The following is a 19702-nucleotide window of genomic DNA, read 5'->3' as shown; positions in this document are numbered from 1 at the left end:
GTCGATGATAGACAAGGATAGCAAAACTAAAGTTGATCAAATACTATCATTTTAAGGTGGACCTCACTATAGTCTCCGCGACTGTCACCATTTGAAAACACAGTGAACATGCTCTCGACTAGAGTCGAGTCGAGTCTCTTCTCGACCTGAGTCGCGTAAGTGTGAGTTGAGCCAAAATTTACATTCTGCACACTATCTTAATATACACTGGATACATTACAATTCACTTGATACTGTCAGCATTCATAATCAATAACGGCAATGCCTTACGTTCAACCAGTTTTGATAGGTGAATCTAAAACGAAATCGATATTTTCCACCAACGTGGTTGACTGCGCAAAACATCGATGTTTCTCACCACAGCACAATTTCCAGGACAACTGAGAACAATACGAGCATAATAATATTGATAATAAATTGATATTTTTATAGAGATTGAATGTTATTTTAATGTATTTTTAACAAAATGATATTCTTATGTATTTTGTGATTTACTGCAAAAGAGTCACAGTTGACGGCCTGAAAAATGAACTTGCCAGAATTTTCGAGAGAAGTGTTCTCGTCTCGATTATATTCTGCAATAGTAAAAATATCGCTTATCTTGGAAAATTTCGATTTTTATTGTGAGCATGAAAATGAAACCCAGATGAAGAGGCATGCCGCAAGGTGGCAAGTGGCAAGTGTGTTCTTTCTTGTGGGTTGTGGCAAACGATGCAGCCGACGCGTCAATCCTTTATAGTTTATAGCCTGATAAGGTACAGCACTTGCGATAACGTGCTATTGTAAGTTGATTAATAAAGAATATGAGAAAATAGTTGGACTATTAGTGACCTTGATCATTCATTTCTTGCTGTGTAATATTGAATGACTTCAATTGGTTTTCATCCTCTACTTCTCGGAAAATAGAACTCAACATTCAGAAAATGTTTACCAAGTTTCCTCCTTCTCTTTCAAAAATATGCATTCGTACTGGAAATGTTTTGAACAATAATAACTTTAAACAAAAAGCTGTTCAAAATCCAACAGAGGAGGTACGTTTACTTTTTCATTTATTTTAGTTTAGTGGTCAGTAGTAAAGTGTTGACTCGTAATTTCTAGGTTAGAAAATACAATCTTTTACATTAGGTATTTTGTTATAAGTAACTTATTTACTTTTTTACTTGATGATTATCTATTGCATAACTTTTAGGTAGATTGATTGAATATTTATGAATAATAATGATACGCTCCTAATTAACAACAATAGCTTGAAAACTATAGAATAAGATAGAAGGTTAGAAATAAATTTCATTCGCATTTGAATAGACCTAACTTTTAAAAACATTTATACTTTGTAAACTTAATTTTCTCCTTAGTCAAACCAGAGGTCAGGATTGACTGTGTCTGGAAGTGGACCTAATTTGGTCCCTGTTATAGGATTGACGTACAAGTTATGTCAAAAATAACACTTATTGACACGTTTGCTCACTTAGTCAAACATTATAGAACAATTGAAAATATATAGTTTTGTACGTTTTTCCAAGAAGGTCCGCCAGTAAAAGCATCAAATGTTCAGATGGTGTTTTTGTTTGTCTCAAAATATTATTGCACACTGTAGAATAGTGACTCCACTAACCACTTCTTTCGTGCCCTGAAGCACCTCAAGTCCAGGTAACGTAGAGCGTTTTACATTCTGAGGGCTAGCATCGGAAAACAATCCTTCTTCTTCCTCAGCCAGCAGAATGGAACGTCTAATTTCACTCTTCCTCTTGTGTTATAGGAGTGTTTATCAGTCCTTCTTGTTAGCAAGTGTTGTTTGATTATTTTATTCAAATCAAGTACAAATAGATATAGGCATACCTTGTTCATTTTTTCTCAAGTTAGAAATATTATTAGACCGAATATTTGTATTCTATCCTGTACATCTTAGACTCTTACCCAACGGCGAAAGCACAGGTGGTGTCTGGGTTGGGCAGCTTCCTCCCTACTTTCAGTGAATTTTTGAGTGTTTCAAAGTTTAATACTAGGACCGATCTTATCCATCATGATCAATGACTTAGACAGCAACGGGTCGTCTCTTGTTTAGGTTATAGAAGATAACATCTCTGCTGTCATCAGGTGTTGGATATGTCATTGAAGCATCTGCGGTATTCAACCGTTTGTTCCCACATCAACTGCTTCCAGCTGAATGAGAACAAGACTCAGCTTATAATCTTTAGTCTGTCACGAATTCAGTTCTTTCATTATTGTAGTTAGCATTCTGCCTGATCAAGACACTGTGAAGCTGCTGGGGTTTTTCTTGTACACAAGAATAAGCAGGTCTGGACACATTCTGCAGGTAACTAAGAGACTGTCCAGAGTGTTTTTCCTGTTGAAGCTGCTGGGACATGTGACGGAGGCTTACTTGGTCATGATGTATCACACTCTTTTTCACTGTCTTATTAGTTTACCTACAGTCTACTCTTGTGGTGTCAGCTAAGGTTGTGGACGTACTGAAACTGCAAAAACGGGCTGCCTGGATCATGATTGCAAGTAAAACATCGTGTACACTCAAGCCCCTTTTTGTTGGTTTGAGTATTTTGAAAAGTTTTTAGCCACTTCGTACTACTTTGCCTGAAGCCCATCAAAAAGAAACAACAAGACTTGGTAACCCGCTCAGATGTGCATCACTAAAACATCCAGGCATCAATAGCTGATCGATATCCTCAGGGTTCGCCTCCAGAGATCGCAGGTATGCTACAGTAGGTCAGTAATACGCTTCTTCAAGAAGCTTCCAGCATGTGTGAAGCAGTTGAAAATGGCTGCATTTGAGAGAGTGGTGGTTAGTTGCTTGAAAGTCAGTGCCTACTAAAGTGTTCTGGAGTTTCTAGATGACGGCAGATGATTCTGTACTTTGTTTAGAACCAAATATTCACAGCGACAACTAAAATGTTAGGCCTATGTGATATTCTTCAAATTGTTGAAAATGTATTTTGCTGTTGGCAGTTGGTGGAGAGTGTGCGTGTTGTGCTAGACAGATGGGCGACGCAGGGGGGTGCCGAGGTTGGGGGTGACCAGGTGGAGGTGCACGTGAAGGATGAGAGTGATGTGCCAACCGAGGACGATGTCAGCGAACTCAGGTACAGTGGCAAAGTGTACGTCACTGACGGTGGTCCACTGGCACTCACCGAAGCCATTCATAAGTGTAAGTAGCCTACGCTTTGCTATGAGCTAGGTATATATTTTTATTTATTTATTAGGTTAGCAAAAACAATACAACAATCGGAAAAAAAAAAACAGGATATTGTCCAAAACTTCTTCAATTTCATAATTTAGTTTCAAATTATCCAAATATTATACATAGGTTATGTCCATTTCAATTTCTACACTAAATCACAATCTAAAAATATAAATTAGAATAAAACAAACAATTTAAAATTTGGATAGATTGATAATAAAACTTTCGTAAAAACATGAAAAAAACTTTAAATTCTCAAATAAAGAATAAAACCACTTGATTGCCGGCCGACTCTCTAGTAAGAGATGTTTTATGCAATAAAACTAATGAAGCACTAAGCTCCCTTAAACTTTAAACTCAATCAAGTTTTGAGAAATGAACAAATCACTGTTCATTTGCAGTTTCCGACAAACCCAGTGTACCAGCGCCACACTCGTGCCGATTGTCTACAAATAGGATGTAATGACTTTTTATTTGTTGATGTGGCCAAGTTTGGACAGTAATTTCCATCCAACCACAACAAATGTCGACAAGGGCGAGAGTGTGGTAGTGTAGATGGCTACTATGCCACCACTCTTCTTCGCTCCGATTTTTGTCGTGACAAGCGAAGGCTAGTGGCTTCCTACCACTGATCTTGATGGGACGCTCGTCTTCTGGTGTCATCTCACGTTGCAGTGTGGTCGGCGAGCCGCTCGTATTGGCCATTTGGCGAGGTACTCGGCGAGAGTATGACCTACCCATTTATACGTGAAATTCTAACCTTATCTTGGACTTTGTCACCTATAAATTTGGAAGAAAAATAGCACAAGGACTATCTTATTATTTTATCTTTCAATGTTATTACATTAGTGTCATTTGCATTGTAAATAAATAAATAGAAGCCAGCATGATTCTTGTCATTCAGGTATTTCTGATATAATGTTAATTGTTCATTCTTGTTAATTATGATCGATTATATTTTAGTGAATTTCATAAGTCGAAAAAAATATTTTAAAATTATTTTATATTGAAATTAAATATTCATTCTGGCTTTGGATGTATAGTGACATTCACGTTATAAAGTCAACACCTGATTAACATTGGTTTTCTATCCTTTGTCATTAGACAAAGCAGACAGCTCTACCCTTTCCTAGATCTGCGTCGTTGCCAGATTGGTTTAGACCATGTAGAAATATAATGAATTTCGAAAATATTCAATCTCTATATGAAAATGTCTTATTAAATCATTGAATTTTTTTTCGACGAATAAAATTCACTAATAAAATCATCATCTGTATTCTGCCCTAGGGCAGGTCCATACAATGATTCCTTCTTCTCCATTCCTCTCTGTCATGTGCTATTCTCTCCAGCATGAAGTATTTTCCCTCGTCCCTGACATCATCCACCATCTTCACTCTCCTCCGCCCCCAATACTGATAAAATGAATCCAATAAAATATAATCGATCATAATCTACAAGAATGAACAATTAACATTAGATCTGAAATAAATACCAGTATGGCTAGAATCATACGCTGTCCACTATAGAAGGTGGTGGAAATATGAAAATCAGTAACTCCATTGTCCTTTTATTTCCATTGACTGTATAATGTGAATCTCACTATAGGGGCCTATTCTAATGAGTTTTATACTATCTACAGAATCATTTCTTTTCCAAATTTTCCTGTGAGACAGAAAAAATGGTTAGGATAACTTTCCCAAACAGCAACTAAATTCTTACTATCTTACTAATGGATTGTATTTTGTAACTTCTGCTTCAATACTAATAAGAAGTATAAAAAATATAAACTCATGTAGAATAAACCCCAACACATATTACTGTAGGGGTACACTTTATTTATCAAAACAATCTTCAGAGCGAAGAAACAGAGTAAACCAACTGAAGTCAATTTATTTCTCGTTCTCAAGAGATGGATTTTGTTGTTACAGTACTGGAAGTTGTGAATGGTTGTCATGTGGACTCGCTAGTGCTGTCCTACGATGGTGAAGACTTTGCTAAATTAATGGAGCTGTGGTCGGTGCTTGAGGATCACGTGACGGCCAATAAGATCGCTCAGATTGGGGTGGCTGACGTTGAAACAGACACATTCGTCAAACTCTATGAAATGAGCAAGGTAAGGTTATCACTCTGTTTTTCTATCGATTTGAAGAACTTAATTGATTTTAATACCTGTAAATAGTATTTAATTGAATATTTCACTCGGAAATAAGTCAACAAAAGTTCACTTCAAGACATTTGATCTATATTGAGTGTCACAAGACATTATTACCCAAACTCGTTACAGAATAGCATAATTGTTGAACCCATTAGGATAGCTTTTTCAATTTAGCACCTAAATAAACTTGTAGGCCTAAAGTGGGGAAAAACACTAAACATGTTAACATGTCTATGTCTCTAAAATGAAGTCTACTTTAAATAAATTTAAATTATCAACTTTCATTTTCAAATAAACATTCTGATAATAATTGTTTCATAGGTAATAATTTAATTTGAAAAATGCATTTGGTAAATCTATAGGTCATAGTTAATTTGATGAAAAGTATTCAATATTTAGGTGGAATAGAAACGATATTGTCAGTTCCACATAATTTATCTGAGCCAAACTTAAGTTTCAATGCACCAAGGCATCCATCTTCAGTGGTCTTTTTGGTTAGACTAAATTAGACCACATAAATTATGTGAAACTGACAATAAATTCCACAATATCTCTGTTTAAAGTGTAAATTATATTCAATATTCATTTGTGTAAGCAGGATTCTTATTATCATGCTCTTTTCAGTATTGATAGATATTATGTTGTACTTTTAAAAGTGGTTTATAATCGCATTATATCACTTGAATATTGATTAGCCAACTTTTCATTCAATTATACATTAAACAAAATTACACATTTATTAAGATTTCAATTTATATTATTCAGAAACTTCATTCTGCAGTACTTTTCATGAGCTTGTAACTCTTTTCAGATTAAATATACATTATACAAAATTACACATTTATTAAGATTTCAATTTATATATTATTCAGAAACTTGATTCTGCGGTACTTTTCATGAGCTTGTAACTCTTTTTAGATTAAACCAGCTATAGTTCAAATCAGCCTGGCAACATGCTGTGTTGTACCACCTCAACTACAGGAATTTACAAATAAAAACGACGTACAATTGCTAACGCACAACGACCCTAAACGTAAGTGACACTTTTTACTTCTTTAATACTATTTTTTCGTATCAATGATACAACTTTGGATTGCATGTTGTAGACAACTTGTAGATTTATACATTCATTTCCTGGCTGCAATTTTCTGATTTCAAATACTGAATTATTTAGTTTTTTACATGAGACTAATGTTTTTCTAAGAAAATATTGGCTATTTTGCTTAGTTTTATCTGTGGGAGAGTGACAAAAATACCACGGATAATAAGTTAATAATGTACGCTGGTCTACTGAATAAATCAAACTGATAGATGTTGATAAATTAGCTCTCCAATTCTGGAATAGTAATCTTACTGATCTAGGTGAAATCAAAAGAAAAAATTTAAATAACAAATTTATGTTATTATTCAATGTTATTTAAAATAACAAATTTAACGGTTTTCTTTTTATTGTCTGACAGTATGATCATTATGATCATTATTATCTCTGGACCCTGATACTATTGTAAATTATGAATTTTACTGTACAATGTATATTTGAATTTGAGTCCAATGTACTGCGACTGTTTATTGTAGTGTCCTCTAGTTTTTTATTGTCTGTTTTTATTGTGCTGTATTGTATTGTGTTGACTGGCCTATATGTCAAATTGTGATGTACTATTGAGGCTTATAAAGATATTCAATTCTATATGTATTAAGACTTAATTCACGTTTAATTTGCTTTTAGTTCCAAGTAAGATACTAGTAGTTCTGTGAACAGTAGACCTCACGTAGTTTTCTCATCCACAAGTATCTGATGTCACCTGTTCTAGTTGATTCAGTTGAATCAAAATTCACAGTTGAATCATAATTTACTCTTAAAAACTGTTGTTTGTTTTCTCCAAGATCGAAAACTCACTTATGTTTGAATTTATATCCCATATGATAATTTATCCAGTTCCGTGATAATCTTTCCATCTGATAAACATATTTCCAACTATTTTAAAATTAATTTTTTTCAATCAAGAGTATTATAATTTCTTCAGCATTATTTAGTTAATTTTATCTTTTTTTTTTAATCACCTATTAAATTTGTTTTTCAAATGTGAGAATATATGATACTGATGGGCACGCATCATAAAAAATATTGAAACCCTACCTTATAGAAATAGACACGGCCAGACATCTGTGTAATGCATGCAATGAATAATCCACTTGTCAGCTAATTGATTATGAATAATTCTATAGTCTGATCAATCTTATCTTCAAAGTAGATGATATATTTATTTATCACATTGTGTACAAATACTTAATATAAGGAAAGGCTAATATATATAGTGATATCAGAGTATGGAGGAATTCCTTTTCTTCCGTATTATCCTTAAAATGCAAAATTTCAAATACCTTGTGTAAACATCGTCGCGCAGTTGAAAAAGGAATGTTCCTGCCAAATCTCATCGAATTCCATCAAGCGTTTGGCCGTAATCGCGTTACATACAGACAGAAAAATAAAAATAGAGTTAAAACATAGACCTCACTACGTTCGGTCAATAATGCATTCAGTTCATTTGTCACATAATTTTATTTCAAGGATAGACTTTTTGAATATTCAATTACTGATATAATCCAATTTAGATGTTCTTACCAAGTATTTTAAAATCAAATATCTGTGATTCTTTGTTTTGGAGTGTGAATTCGACTAATTGAATGATATATAATGACAGTGGCATATAACTTAAGACTTAAAACATAAATTAAGACTGTTAAATTGTACTGTTACATAAATATTACACATAAATTAAGACTGTTAAATTGTACTGTTACATAAATATTACACATAAATTAAGACTGTTAAATTGTACTGTTACATAAATATTACACATAAATTAAGACTGTTAAATTGTACTGTTACATAAATATTACACATAAATTAAGACTGTTAAATTGTAATAGAACCCGTTTTGGGCTGTATCCTGTGGTGTCTTCCTCAAAGGTGAAATGGTATTATGTTAATGGCTGTGTTTGCATGGGTGAACCCTGACTGGAGGGTACAGTAGTAATTCTATGTTGATGGCCGATTTTGTTTGCAGACGTGCTGCCCAGTGAAGCGATGGCGACTCTGCTTGGTGCCGAGGAAGCGCGCAGCTTCAAGCTGTTGTGGATGTCGCGTCTACTGGTGCACATCAAGTGTCGCGGCGTGCTTGCATCCAAGAGCCATCTCATCTGCATCCAGCGTACACCACCCACGTGAGCCTCATATCAGCAAACCATCTCTCCACAACTATTTTCCTATCGCAGTTCGGGCCGTTTTATGAACGATGCCGAAAACTACACTTCACACGACTTGTCCAAAGTCATTACACACACATCGATTTTAGGGTGTTCGATTTTTTGCCGTCCTTATGAAATCTACCAGATTAAACGGAACTAGGCCAATTTATGAACACATCAGTTTGCCCAGTTATTTTTAATCCAATATAGTTTATAAGGACGAGAAACAATAGTCCTTAGAACTATGAAACAATCGTCTTAGAACTGTACAACACATCATCTGTATGCCAAGTTATGTTTAATCCAATATAATTGTAAGGACGGCAAAAAATTGTACGTCCAAAAATCGATGTGTGTGTCTAACAACCTCGTACTAGAATCGTTGTTTCCTAGGGAACGAAATTGAGCTAACTCTTGGTCTATGGTGAGATTCATGTTATAAAATCAGCACCTGATTAACCTTGGTGTTGCTATCCTTGTCTGTCATTAGACAAAGCAGATATCTTAACAAAATTAGACAGATTTGCCTAGGTAAAGCATTTATATCCTCTTTCAACTCCGCAATGTTGCCAAATTGCTTTTACGCTATGAAGAAATATATATATATAACAAAATATTCAATCTCAGGAGAATGTATTATCCAAACATGAATAAATGATTTACGAATAAAATATAATTATTGATCATGATTAACAATTGATATCATATCAGAAATATCGGGATAACTTGAATCATGCTATCTACTCTAGAAATACGAGACTTGAAAATCCTGTCATCCTATCTTTTTCACTAGCTTTATATCGTGAATCTCAATCACTATAGCGTCATTTATGACTTGGGACAAATGATAATCCAATGAATGATGCTTGGACCAAAACTTAACTAGGTTGTCTAGAATCGTGTTGCTTTGCTGGACAACTAAATTTAGGGTAAGCTCAATTTTATCTGGCATTGTTCGTAAATGTGGCCCTGGCTGCTGTCAATAGAGTCCTACCGACATGGAATATGAACTTGCTATATCATAGACTATAGATATCGATCATTATGGCTATTTTGAATTAGAGTGTAATGCGGTACTGTTGTTTCTAACTTTAGGGCACAAATAAAACTGTACAGATTTCTTTGTTAGCTTTCTGCTAAATCTTATGTTATTTCTATTTCCACTTGATACTTTTATTAATGATTTCAGCACATGAGTTGAATCAAATAGTGGTATTTCATAGATTAGATTGAATGATTAAATTGAAACACGAAATATTCTACTTTTAAAGTGCATAGGGTTTAGTTGATAAGGAAAAGCATGAGAAAAACCGTTGGCTTTAATTTATCATGTTATAAACATTTCAAGTTTAAAAGCAAAATGATTTAGAATAATATTATTATGGAGTAGAAATATTATTATAAATGTATCTTGAAATTTTTCATCTCAAGAGACAAAAAGTCTATTTAGAATATTCAATCATATCGTCGTGTACGAGAAAAATTTGGTTTTAATTTTTTTAATAGTTTCTTTCTATGTGAAATTGTTTCTTCTATTAGAAATGTTTCTTTCCATTAATGATCCCAGTCCCAGTAAAATTATCATTGATCTTTGATTAGTTTTCATTTTTCTCTCATCTGATAAATAGCTTTTTATTTATATTTCCATTACAAAGCATTTCCGATGTGGGAAACATCCAACCTTAAGATTCCTATTTTTTCACGAGAATCAATTCTGCCACTGCCGGCTATTCTACTGGTAAAATGTCGAACTAGATTAGTGTATGAAATATGCATGAAAATATTTCAAAAGCCAATCAGTCATTTCTCTGATAAGTTTTTTGCAAATGTTGCAGACCATGCATTGTTTGATCAATAAAAATAATTCTCTTACATTCCCTGTTCAACTAAATTATCCCAGTGCATATTTACTTGACGGTTTCATGGGAAATACTGTAGTAAAGTGATGAAGATCGAATATAATATTTTTATGAAAAATATATTGGATTGATTATTCACAAATTATTTAAAAAAATGTTTTTTATGAATGTAGTTTTGAATTTTTATTTTTATGCTCTGATCATTCTTGAACTTCAAATTTGATCATCATCATTGTTTATTTATTTGATAATTAATTTTAAAACTATCTATTACCTCAATTATCTGATCGATAGAAAATGTTAATTCAACTGAATAGCTTTTTAATTCATCACAATCACTTTACAAATTATTATCAATAGTTTTTATGTAACATGCAATACATCAAGTCATTCATAATTTAACCTTGAATATTTTGAGTGAAATAATATTGTCAAAAGCAAAACTATTCTAATCAATACTTTACTTATTATGTAAGGTAGCCTATTTGTTACTTATAGGCTTCCCGCAACGCCTAGCTATCCAGTAAAATGACAGACAGTTCATTAATGTCTTCATTGTTATTACTTATCAGACTGGTTTGATGTTATCTAATATTGAAAAAAGTTACATATTTCTGATATATTGTGTTATCTGTTAAATTTTATCCACACTTTTGAAATATTCTGTGATAATATTTAGTACCATTTTTAACAGATTTCTATGTTGTTATATTAATGTTAAAAGAAACTACATCATGTCAACAAGCTGCTTTCTTTTATTCCATTAAGAAATAATTTAAGATTGATTTCAAAAATCATATTTTTTACAAAATGAATCATGCTCACTAAATGAAATTTTCACTGTATGTGTGTGTGTTTATTCTATTTGAATGTTGTGTCAATTAAATTGTTTACAAAAATATTTCAGACAATCTTATTCTCCTTTTTGTGAATCTTTCAACCTTAATCATTCACATTTATTTTTAAAAGTTATTGACATTTTTCTGATTCTATTTTAATCAAGAATTTTTATTGTTGGCAAATTGTTAACTTGATAGAAATCATATTTCTATTCAGTTGAAGTTCAGTTCCTATAACCAGAAAAGCGTACAATTAATAATTTTATGGAGCAGTAATTTTAATGTTGGGAGCGAGCACTGTTTTGCTCAAAATTAGTTTCGAAACTATAAGGATGAAATAATCAATGAATTGAGTGTAATGATATCATTGCATTTTTCCGAAGTAAAAAGTCATTGTCAACTTTCCGAAGTAAGATATCATTATGAAAATAGTTGGCTTGTAATTATGTGACCTTCCTTAACTATTCTGTTGTTTGTTTTAACTGTAAAAAAGTTTGTCGCATCTTCAAATTGTTGGAGACATGAGAATAATTATTCGATATTGACTCGAACCCCAATAGCCAACCCCCCAATTAGTTTCATGCAATTTTCTATAACCAAAGAAGTCTCTTAAATTCAGTTAGCTTGATTATCCGACATCATAAAAAATTGATTCAAAAAAATTCAGAAATTATGGGAAACTACATTCAGTTTTCTCTAAAACTTTGGAACAGTATTTATAATTCACTGTCGCCTAAATTACTCTGTCACGTCAGTTATTGAAGACTTATTACTCCAATTAATGCATTATTTTTGGAATGGAACTAGTGAAGTCTTTACATTACATTATTTATAACTTAATGAGTTCTATAAATTGACGAGTTTTTATAAGCCGTTGGATATAAAAACACTCAACCAATCGCTGATTTTCACTACTCTAGCAGTAAACCTATTGTTCTTCAACAAGTAGTGTGGATTATGCCACATTATTCTGAAAATTTTGATTGTAATTCAAATCGCATTTAACAAAATCTTACCTTAACAGTGAGAGTAGCTATTTTTTTATGAATAGGCTATAATTGAATTTAACCAACTTACAATATACCTGTTTGAATTAATTATGTAGTAGAAATAATATATATGTTTTATCTGTTCACTTTAATCAGTATTATTATTTCATGTATTCCGTTCTGTATTCGTAGGCAAATTTGATTTTGAATGGCTGAGTCTACTATTGAATGGTTTTGGCGATCTGCAACATCTGAAGTTGTAACAAAAATATTTGAACTTATGGGAAGAAAGTTGCCCAAAGATAACGAGAAAGACGTGGGAAATATCTCGTTAAGATTTATATTGCTCCTACTAATCAACACAACTGGCATCGTCAACTCAATTATACTCACGCACAGGTTCTGGAATACAGATTATAAATTTGATTTCATTCTGAACAGCGTCGTAATCTATTTTCAATTCTGCGCCATTATTCATCTAATCTACTTTCCTCACCACTATATATTCTTGTTCAAAGTTCTCGACCGGAAGCTGTATCCATCTGATGAGAAGTTTCCATTAAATGAGGAACAAAAGGAGTTGATCAAAGAAACCAACCGGCGTGAGAAAAAAGTGCACATAATGTTTCTGCTTTTTGTGCTAGCATGGTCACTGAAAAGCCTTCTAACAATGGCTAAGGGAGTCCATGAGCTCTACCGGAAAGAATTCGATGCTATTGAACAATACGAGATCCTTATGGTGTATATAACAATTCCAATCCAAAAGTTATTTTCTCACAGAATTCCAGCCATACTGGTATACATTTTGTTATCTATAATTCAAGTTTTGATATTTATATGCACATTGGAAATGTCTGCAAATTTCTGTTTTCTGGTTACTTGTGTGGTCAAAAAATTGGAGGCTGAAATTTGGATATTACGTCAGTATATTAGAAGCATTGACTCTAAGATTTCCGAAGATGACAAAAAGCAATTTTATGAGATCAGTCTCAAGCGATACATAAACCTCTGCATCAAATACCATCAAGCTATTCTCAGGTAAATTTTTGATGTCATATCTTAATAATAATGTATACTTGCTGAAATAAAATTTATCTTTAGATCGATATTTTTAAAACAACTGATCCTTAATTTCATAATATTATTTATGGTTTTATTTAAAAAAAAAAAAAACACGAGTGAACGAGATGATCACAGCTTTATTAGATGAAATTCGCTCTCTCTGAACATAACTCTTCATAGGCCTATTTTAGATAGTTAGCCCATATTATCATTATTATATCATGGAAGATATTTTGAAATTGATACTGAAAGGTAAAAGCATGGAATATTACGCATGATCTAATCCATCACCTTGGAAATGTATTGTATACCCTATACATCCTATAACATCAAAATTGTGTCTCATACAAGGTTGTACGTATTGTGAGTTTAGGACTACGGGCTGGTTTACTGAGTATTATTCCTATATAAGCACTGGGCTTGTGCGTGAGTAATGGAAGGGATGATGGTGAGAGAGAAGTGGGCCTACAGGCTAAGGTGGACTCCGAACTACAAGCAAGTTATAAAGTTCGTCATAACTTATTGTCAGCGTAATGCGCCTCAATATGAGACGTTCCTATGGCAATGAGATAAATTTATTCACCATTATTTTTTAAATTCCATTTTTATTTTTTATATTCTAAAATTCTCCCTCTTGAAAATTTCCAAACAAATGAGACTTTTTTATTGCAGCTCAATAAGGAATGTGAACAGCGCCATTTCATTCATGATGTTTCCGTTCAACAATGTTATTGCAGTTATTGTTGGGATGAAACTATATTTTCTTATGGAGGTACGGCACAAGTACTTCATATGCTCTAATATTTTGACTTCAACAGTAAATTAGGTATTTATAAAAAAAAAAATGTTTGGGTTTAGTTTATGTATACAATTTCTTCACGTGAACAGGCACTCTTAATTATTCTTCTGAGTAATTTTTCATTAAACTGCTCATAGGTCCTTTCGCTCTTCATAGTAGCATTTGTAATAATTAGTAATGTTTATTAAATTGATACAAGTGATAATCAATAGAACCAAAACTTTGCCTTTTCCTTTAAAATCATTATTCTGTTATTTTATTGAAATTTTGATCGATTTCCTATTGAATAAAAAAAAGAAAAACGTTGACCTAATAACTTCATAGATAGCCCAATTTAGGTATTTATGTACAGGACCTTCGGGGCTCCTGTGAAGTAATACAATGAAGTATTATTTTATGCTTAATTGATTAATTATAATTTCAGAGTACAGGCAGCTTATATAACATCACCGATGTCGGGTCAGCTTTCTTCACCTTTGCCATCATTTGCTTCATGGGTCAAGGATTAACAGATGAGGTATGAAAACAGACATTTTCTAGTAATAATTTAAGAAACTATCTCTCACATGCAAATCTCAGACTGAAAACATAATTGATCATTTTCCGCTGAACTTTCAAATTCCTTTGTAATCTAGCCATCAATAATTATTGAAGTATTCTTTCTGGTAATCATAACTGATTTTTGTGTAACTCAGAAAATAAATTCGATGCCTCTAATTACAGCTCAGATGATTTGAGTTTATGAAAAGCATGTTCTAAACAGTTATTGTCATCATATATTATAAACTACGGTATTTCATATAAACATTTTATAAATTAATAAGAATAAAAGGATTACCGTATTCATATCCGAGTTGCTCATGTCAAATATTTTGAACTTTTTTTCACTAAATTTGTTATAGAATATTTTATAAAAATTGTGCTCATCGAATTAAATTCATTTTCAGAGTGAACAATTATTCCACGACTTTACAATGTGCAACTGGATTGAAAAGCCTTATTGGTTCAAAAAGAGTGTAACAATATGCATGACTTGCTCTATTCGGCTGTTGGGCCTCAGAACAGCTCTCTACACGATAAACCTCACTAATGTAGTAAAGGTATGTCAATAGTGTGAGAATATTAGCCAGTGAAACGGGAAAATTGAAATAAGTAACTAATTCTTTGAGAAAATAATTTCTATTATGTAATGGTTATAAATATAAAGAAAAAATGTAGCCATTTACCGTACAATTTGTGAAAAAATTAATTTTTCCTACAGTTACCGGTACCTTGAAAAGTGGCCATTCCTGCACTGATTTCAGAACGCAAAGAATCACTTTTCCGCTCTAGTGCGGGAAAATTTTTTTTTCTGCACTCAAGATTTGCAACATAGTTGCAACGTTGCAATGCAACGCAAAATAGTTAGTAGGTTATATGGAGCACCAGTGCAGCAAAATCAAAATTAAGTTGGTAACAGTGACTGTGGTGCACGTTATAATAATATTAAGGACAACGAGGACAGCCACCACATGAGTGACAGCCGCCTTCATTCATTTACTACTACATTATTCAATTTTAAATAAATTAAGGTTTTTATTAATAATAAAATTACAAAGAAAAACATTTGATGGATTTCAGGGAATTTTACCCATAATTACCCACTTTTCATATTCAATGGTTACTGTAGGAAAAATTTAACGTGAAATACGTGCGCAAAGTTCCTCTGCTGCACTCAAGAAGCCATTCCGCCCTCGCCTACGGCTCGGGCGTAAACGGTTCTTTCGGTGCAGCAAACTGTCACTTTGCGCACTAGTTGCACAAATAACTATTTGGTTATAGAATTTACGAAGTGTTCTTTATTATTTTAATGCTGCACTGCTGCAGCTGGGCATGGAAGTTTCTGATGACATTTTGCAGCATATTGACTGGTATTTGTTCGATTTCGTCCCTAATTCGATGTTTCATGACAAACAGTTCTAGGTAGATCGTTCAGAAAAACTCTTGTTTTTAAGTAACCCCATACAAAAAGGCCCAGGCTGTCAAGTCTGGTGAGCGATGGGGCCAAGGGATATCCCCGTTTTGGGAAATGACGTCGCCTGGGAACAAAGCATTCACAGAATCCACTCTTGCAGTGTGGCTTGTTGCTCCATCTTGTTGGAACATTGTGTGTTCATTTACAGGAAAACTGCCGAGTTGTGGCGTAAGAAAGTTCTGTATCATTGCAACGTAAAGGATAGAGTTGACAGTTACAGCACTTTGATATCCTCAAAGAAAAATGGGCCTATGATTCCTCTTGCCGACATTGCGTACCAAACCGTTACTTTTTAGCATGAAGAGTCGTTTCATGAAGTGCGACAGGGGTTTCCTTTGACCAGTATCTTCTGAGAGGTGGAAATGCGCCTCAATCTGCTGTCAATAAGCTGCAAAATGTCATGGGAAACTTCCAGGCCCGGCCGCAGCAGTGCATAGATTCCAATTGAGAACATTTTGTTAATTTTATATCCAAAAATTATTTTTTCACAAATTGTTCAGTAAATGACTAGATTTTTTCTTTATATTTATAACCATTAGGCCTACATAAAAAGTTACTTTTCTCAAAGAATTAGTTACTTATTTAAATCTTCCCGTTTCACTGGCTAACCCTTTACATTTAGTGGTCCATAAAAAGTTATTCATTGTGATTTAGAGGAGCTAAATTTTGATAGTAAGTGGACCCTGTCGTTTGAGGTGTATGATATATTTACCAAATTTATCGTTTTAATCTGAATCAGATCTAATTTTATTCATTCTAGCTGCACTAGGATTCATAATTTATTTTGTTTACAGGTGCTCCCATAGCTTGTAATGGGATATTTATCTTGAGATTTACTTAAAAATGTGTCAGTTGAATTTATGTGATGTATGTTTAGCCTGAATCCACTTCCAATGTTTCAGGTGCTGCAGGCCACTTACTCTTACGTCAATCTTTTATGGAAGTTGAAATGAATGTAAAAATGGTTCTTCTTTAACAATTAATAAGTCCAATTCAAAATAATGTTTTGGAAATTGGAAACAATAAACACATATGTCTCAGAAGTCTCTTGGTTAATTGAATTTGAAATTACCATAATCTTTCCTACAGCTAACAAGAGAAAATAATATTGACTAGACTGTTTAAATTCGATATGAGACTTACAGACTTTCAACACTTGTTTGAAACAGCAACCACCACTTCTCCCTGGCATGAGCGAAAAAGACCATTCAGGTTCAACAGTCTGTTACAAATTGAATTTATCAATTTCTATAAATATTCATTAATTTTTAAATTTGAAACCATGAATAATATTGAAATCAGCCTATAAAGAGCTGAAAACCCTAGGGTTATTGAACAAAATGTAATCAAAAACTTTATTAAAACACATCTGTGCTTAAGTTCCACGGTTCAATCCAGGATCAAGTAACTTTAACTTAGTAATGATTTATTTCACTTCTAGATGGATGTTCCACATTGTATCACATTGTGTACAAGTATTTTGTTCAGTCCATCTCCAAAAGAAGACTGACACACTGTTCTAATAGACGAAACGACGGCGTACCTTAAATTTCAGGAACAGCAAATTGATTAAATAGGCCTAAATCAAGATTTAACATGTAAAACTGGACTATAATATTGAGCATTCAAGCAAACAAATATAATTTACATCAATCCAAAAACTCCAGTATAATAGAGTACCGTAACGTACCGAAATTGTATTTCAAATCATCAGAAACATGAATGAAATCTCTATAATAGTTTCAAATGTCTGCAACGAACTCTGAAAGCTAAGACATGCCGAGCAGATGTAAGCACTCTTAGTTATTGATATTAGGCATAAAGACATTAATTTGATAAAATGCTGAATCTTATTAATATGAACCGAGTTACTTAAGATTTCTTTACACAGGTCTAGAACTTTAAAAAGAGCTGTGGATAAGATTGTATTCAACATCCATAAAAACCAAAATCATTCAATTTTTATTACATCAACTACATAGAATAAACTGTATTATTCATTTAAAAACATATTATTAGGAATGAATGTATTAATATGTATGTTCCAAGTGGAGTTATATTTCCAACAATCATAGTTGTCCAATAGTGAAAGATTGTCACAATGATTAGATAGAAGTTGCCTCTTATAATGGAAATTAGATTTTTCGTTATTTTATTTCTCAAATACAATAATTAATGTAATCATAATATGACAAAAATATAAACAATATCTTGTAAATAAATTTCCAACAATAATCGATTGACTTTCAGTGTCATTCTTCAATACTTTCGAGACATAATATAATAATATTGAGGATAAAATAAACAGAGTTACTAACTTATTCATAGAATAGATTCGTAGACAAGAAAGCTGGTGGAATTTGAAGTATCTATGCGAGACATTGCAAATTAAATACTGTTGTAGATTATTTTACAGTTTTATTACACATCTTTATCAGCAGAGACTGAAATTATATCTTTATAATACTGAGCTTATCATTCATTTTTAATCTATTGAACAATAAAATTCAAGCAGATTGGCGTAGAATGAAAAATTAAAGAAATGCAAGGTTCATCTATTTATTTATAAGAAATTCATTTATTCATCTATCAAATGTTGTATCTAACTAAAATTTAACACGAATGATGACTTCCTCCTATGCATATTATAATTTTATGAAACGAGGAGGCTAGCATGGCAATCAAAATAGAATATCATTTCCCCCACTAAATCTAACTATCTAATAATTACAGATGCTGAGCAATCAGGTGAAATACACTTTGAGTGTTTTGGCTAAACTACACACTGTGTCAAACACAAAGTGCTTCCATTAAAACATGCAACTTGAATCGTATATCAGCTTCTAATGATTCAATTGTTTGGAAATTGATTCAATTTTTTTAGCAGAAAGAAAAAGAGGCAGCACATGCTTCAATATTTCAGGAGAGCTCACAATGAGAGGAATGTAAATTTTTAGATTGTTAAGTTTCAATACAGGACGTGTCATCCCACATCAAGTTTCCCTCACTCATGTGACTCAAGCCCATTCTTGGGATTTTTTAAAGTGGTTGGTAATGCATTTGCAATGTAGATTAAAAAAAATCTAATGGAATAATATACACTATCACTTTTTTTATTCCTGACTACTTTTTCCAATCGTATTCTGAGAAATGACTTCCATTTGAGAAAATATCAATTGAAATTTGAGAATAGTGATTGATAAAGCATCACATGTAATTGAGAGTAGTGAGTTGTAATTCAGAAACAGTAAAATGTAAATGAGTAGTTATCACTTGAAAATGAGAAATTAATTATCTTGACTAACGTCATGTTTTCTTTTCTACCTTATCATGAGGATTAATTTAAGTAGAAATCACTCAATCAATTTATCTATATTCGAAATCAAACCTATATTCTACACATTTTAAATGGTGATATGGCCGGTTTGGTCTAAGATTCAAGTCGACGGTTTAGCATTTCTCTTAATGTTTAAATGTTTTACATTTACGGCGAAACGCGGTAATAGATTTTCATGACATTTGACAGGTATGTTCCTTTTT

At 32.7% G+C, this 19702-nt stretch overlaps 2 protein-coding genes across 2 annotated transcripts; both read left to right on the top strand.

Moving 5' to 3' along the window:
- The first annotated feature begins 649 nt into the window (after positions 1-649).
- On the top strand, positions 650-11360 carry LOC111064057 (glutamate--cysteine ligase regulatory subunit). The gene is made up of 5 exons (XM_022351724.2): positions 650-1031; positions 2965-3163; positions 5125-5309; positions 6270-6384; positions 8420-11360. Exons 1-5 carry the CDS (start codon positions 924-926, stop codon positions 8578-8580), a joined length of 768 nt encoding a protein of 255 aa, XP_022207416.2. The 5' UTR covers positions 650-923; the 3' UTR covers positions 8581-11360.
- A 1769-nt stretch (positions 11361-13129) lies between these two features.
- On the top strand, positions 13130-17528 carry LOC111064075. The gene is made up of 5 exons (XM_022351741.2): positions 13130-13325; positions 14022-14121; positions 14573-14665; positions 15096-15248; positions 17065-17528. Exons 1-5 carry the CDS (start codon positions 13138-13140, stop codon positions 17113-17115), a joined length of 585 nt encoding a protein of 194 aa, XP_022207433.2. The 5' UTR covers positions 13130-13137; the 3' UTR covers positions 17116-17528.
- Positions 17529-19702: the final 2174 nt, after the last annotated feature.

Source organism: Nilaparvata lugens, chromosome 1 (genome assembly GCF_014356525.2).
Source record: "Nilaparvata lugens isolate BPH chromosome 1, ASM1435652v1, whole genome shotgun sequence".
NCBI classification, from domain to species: domain Eukaryota; kingdom Metazoa; phylum Arthropoda; class Insecta; order Hemiptera; family Delphacidae; genus Nilaparvata; species Nilaparvata lugens.
Note: the sequence above shows the minus strand (reverse complement) of the source record. Positions and strands in the feature narration are given on the sequence as shown.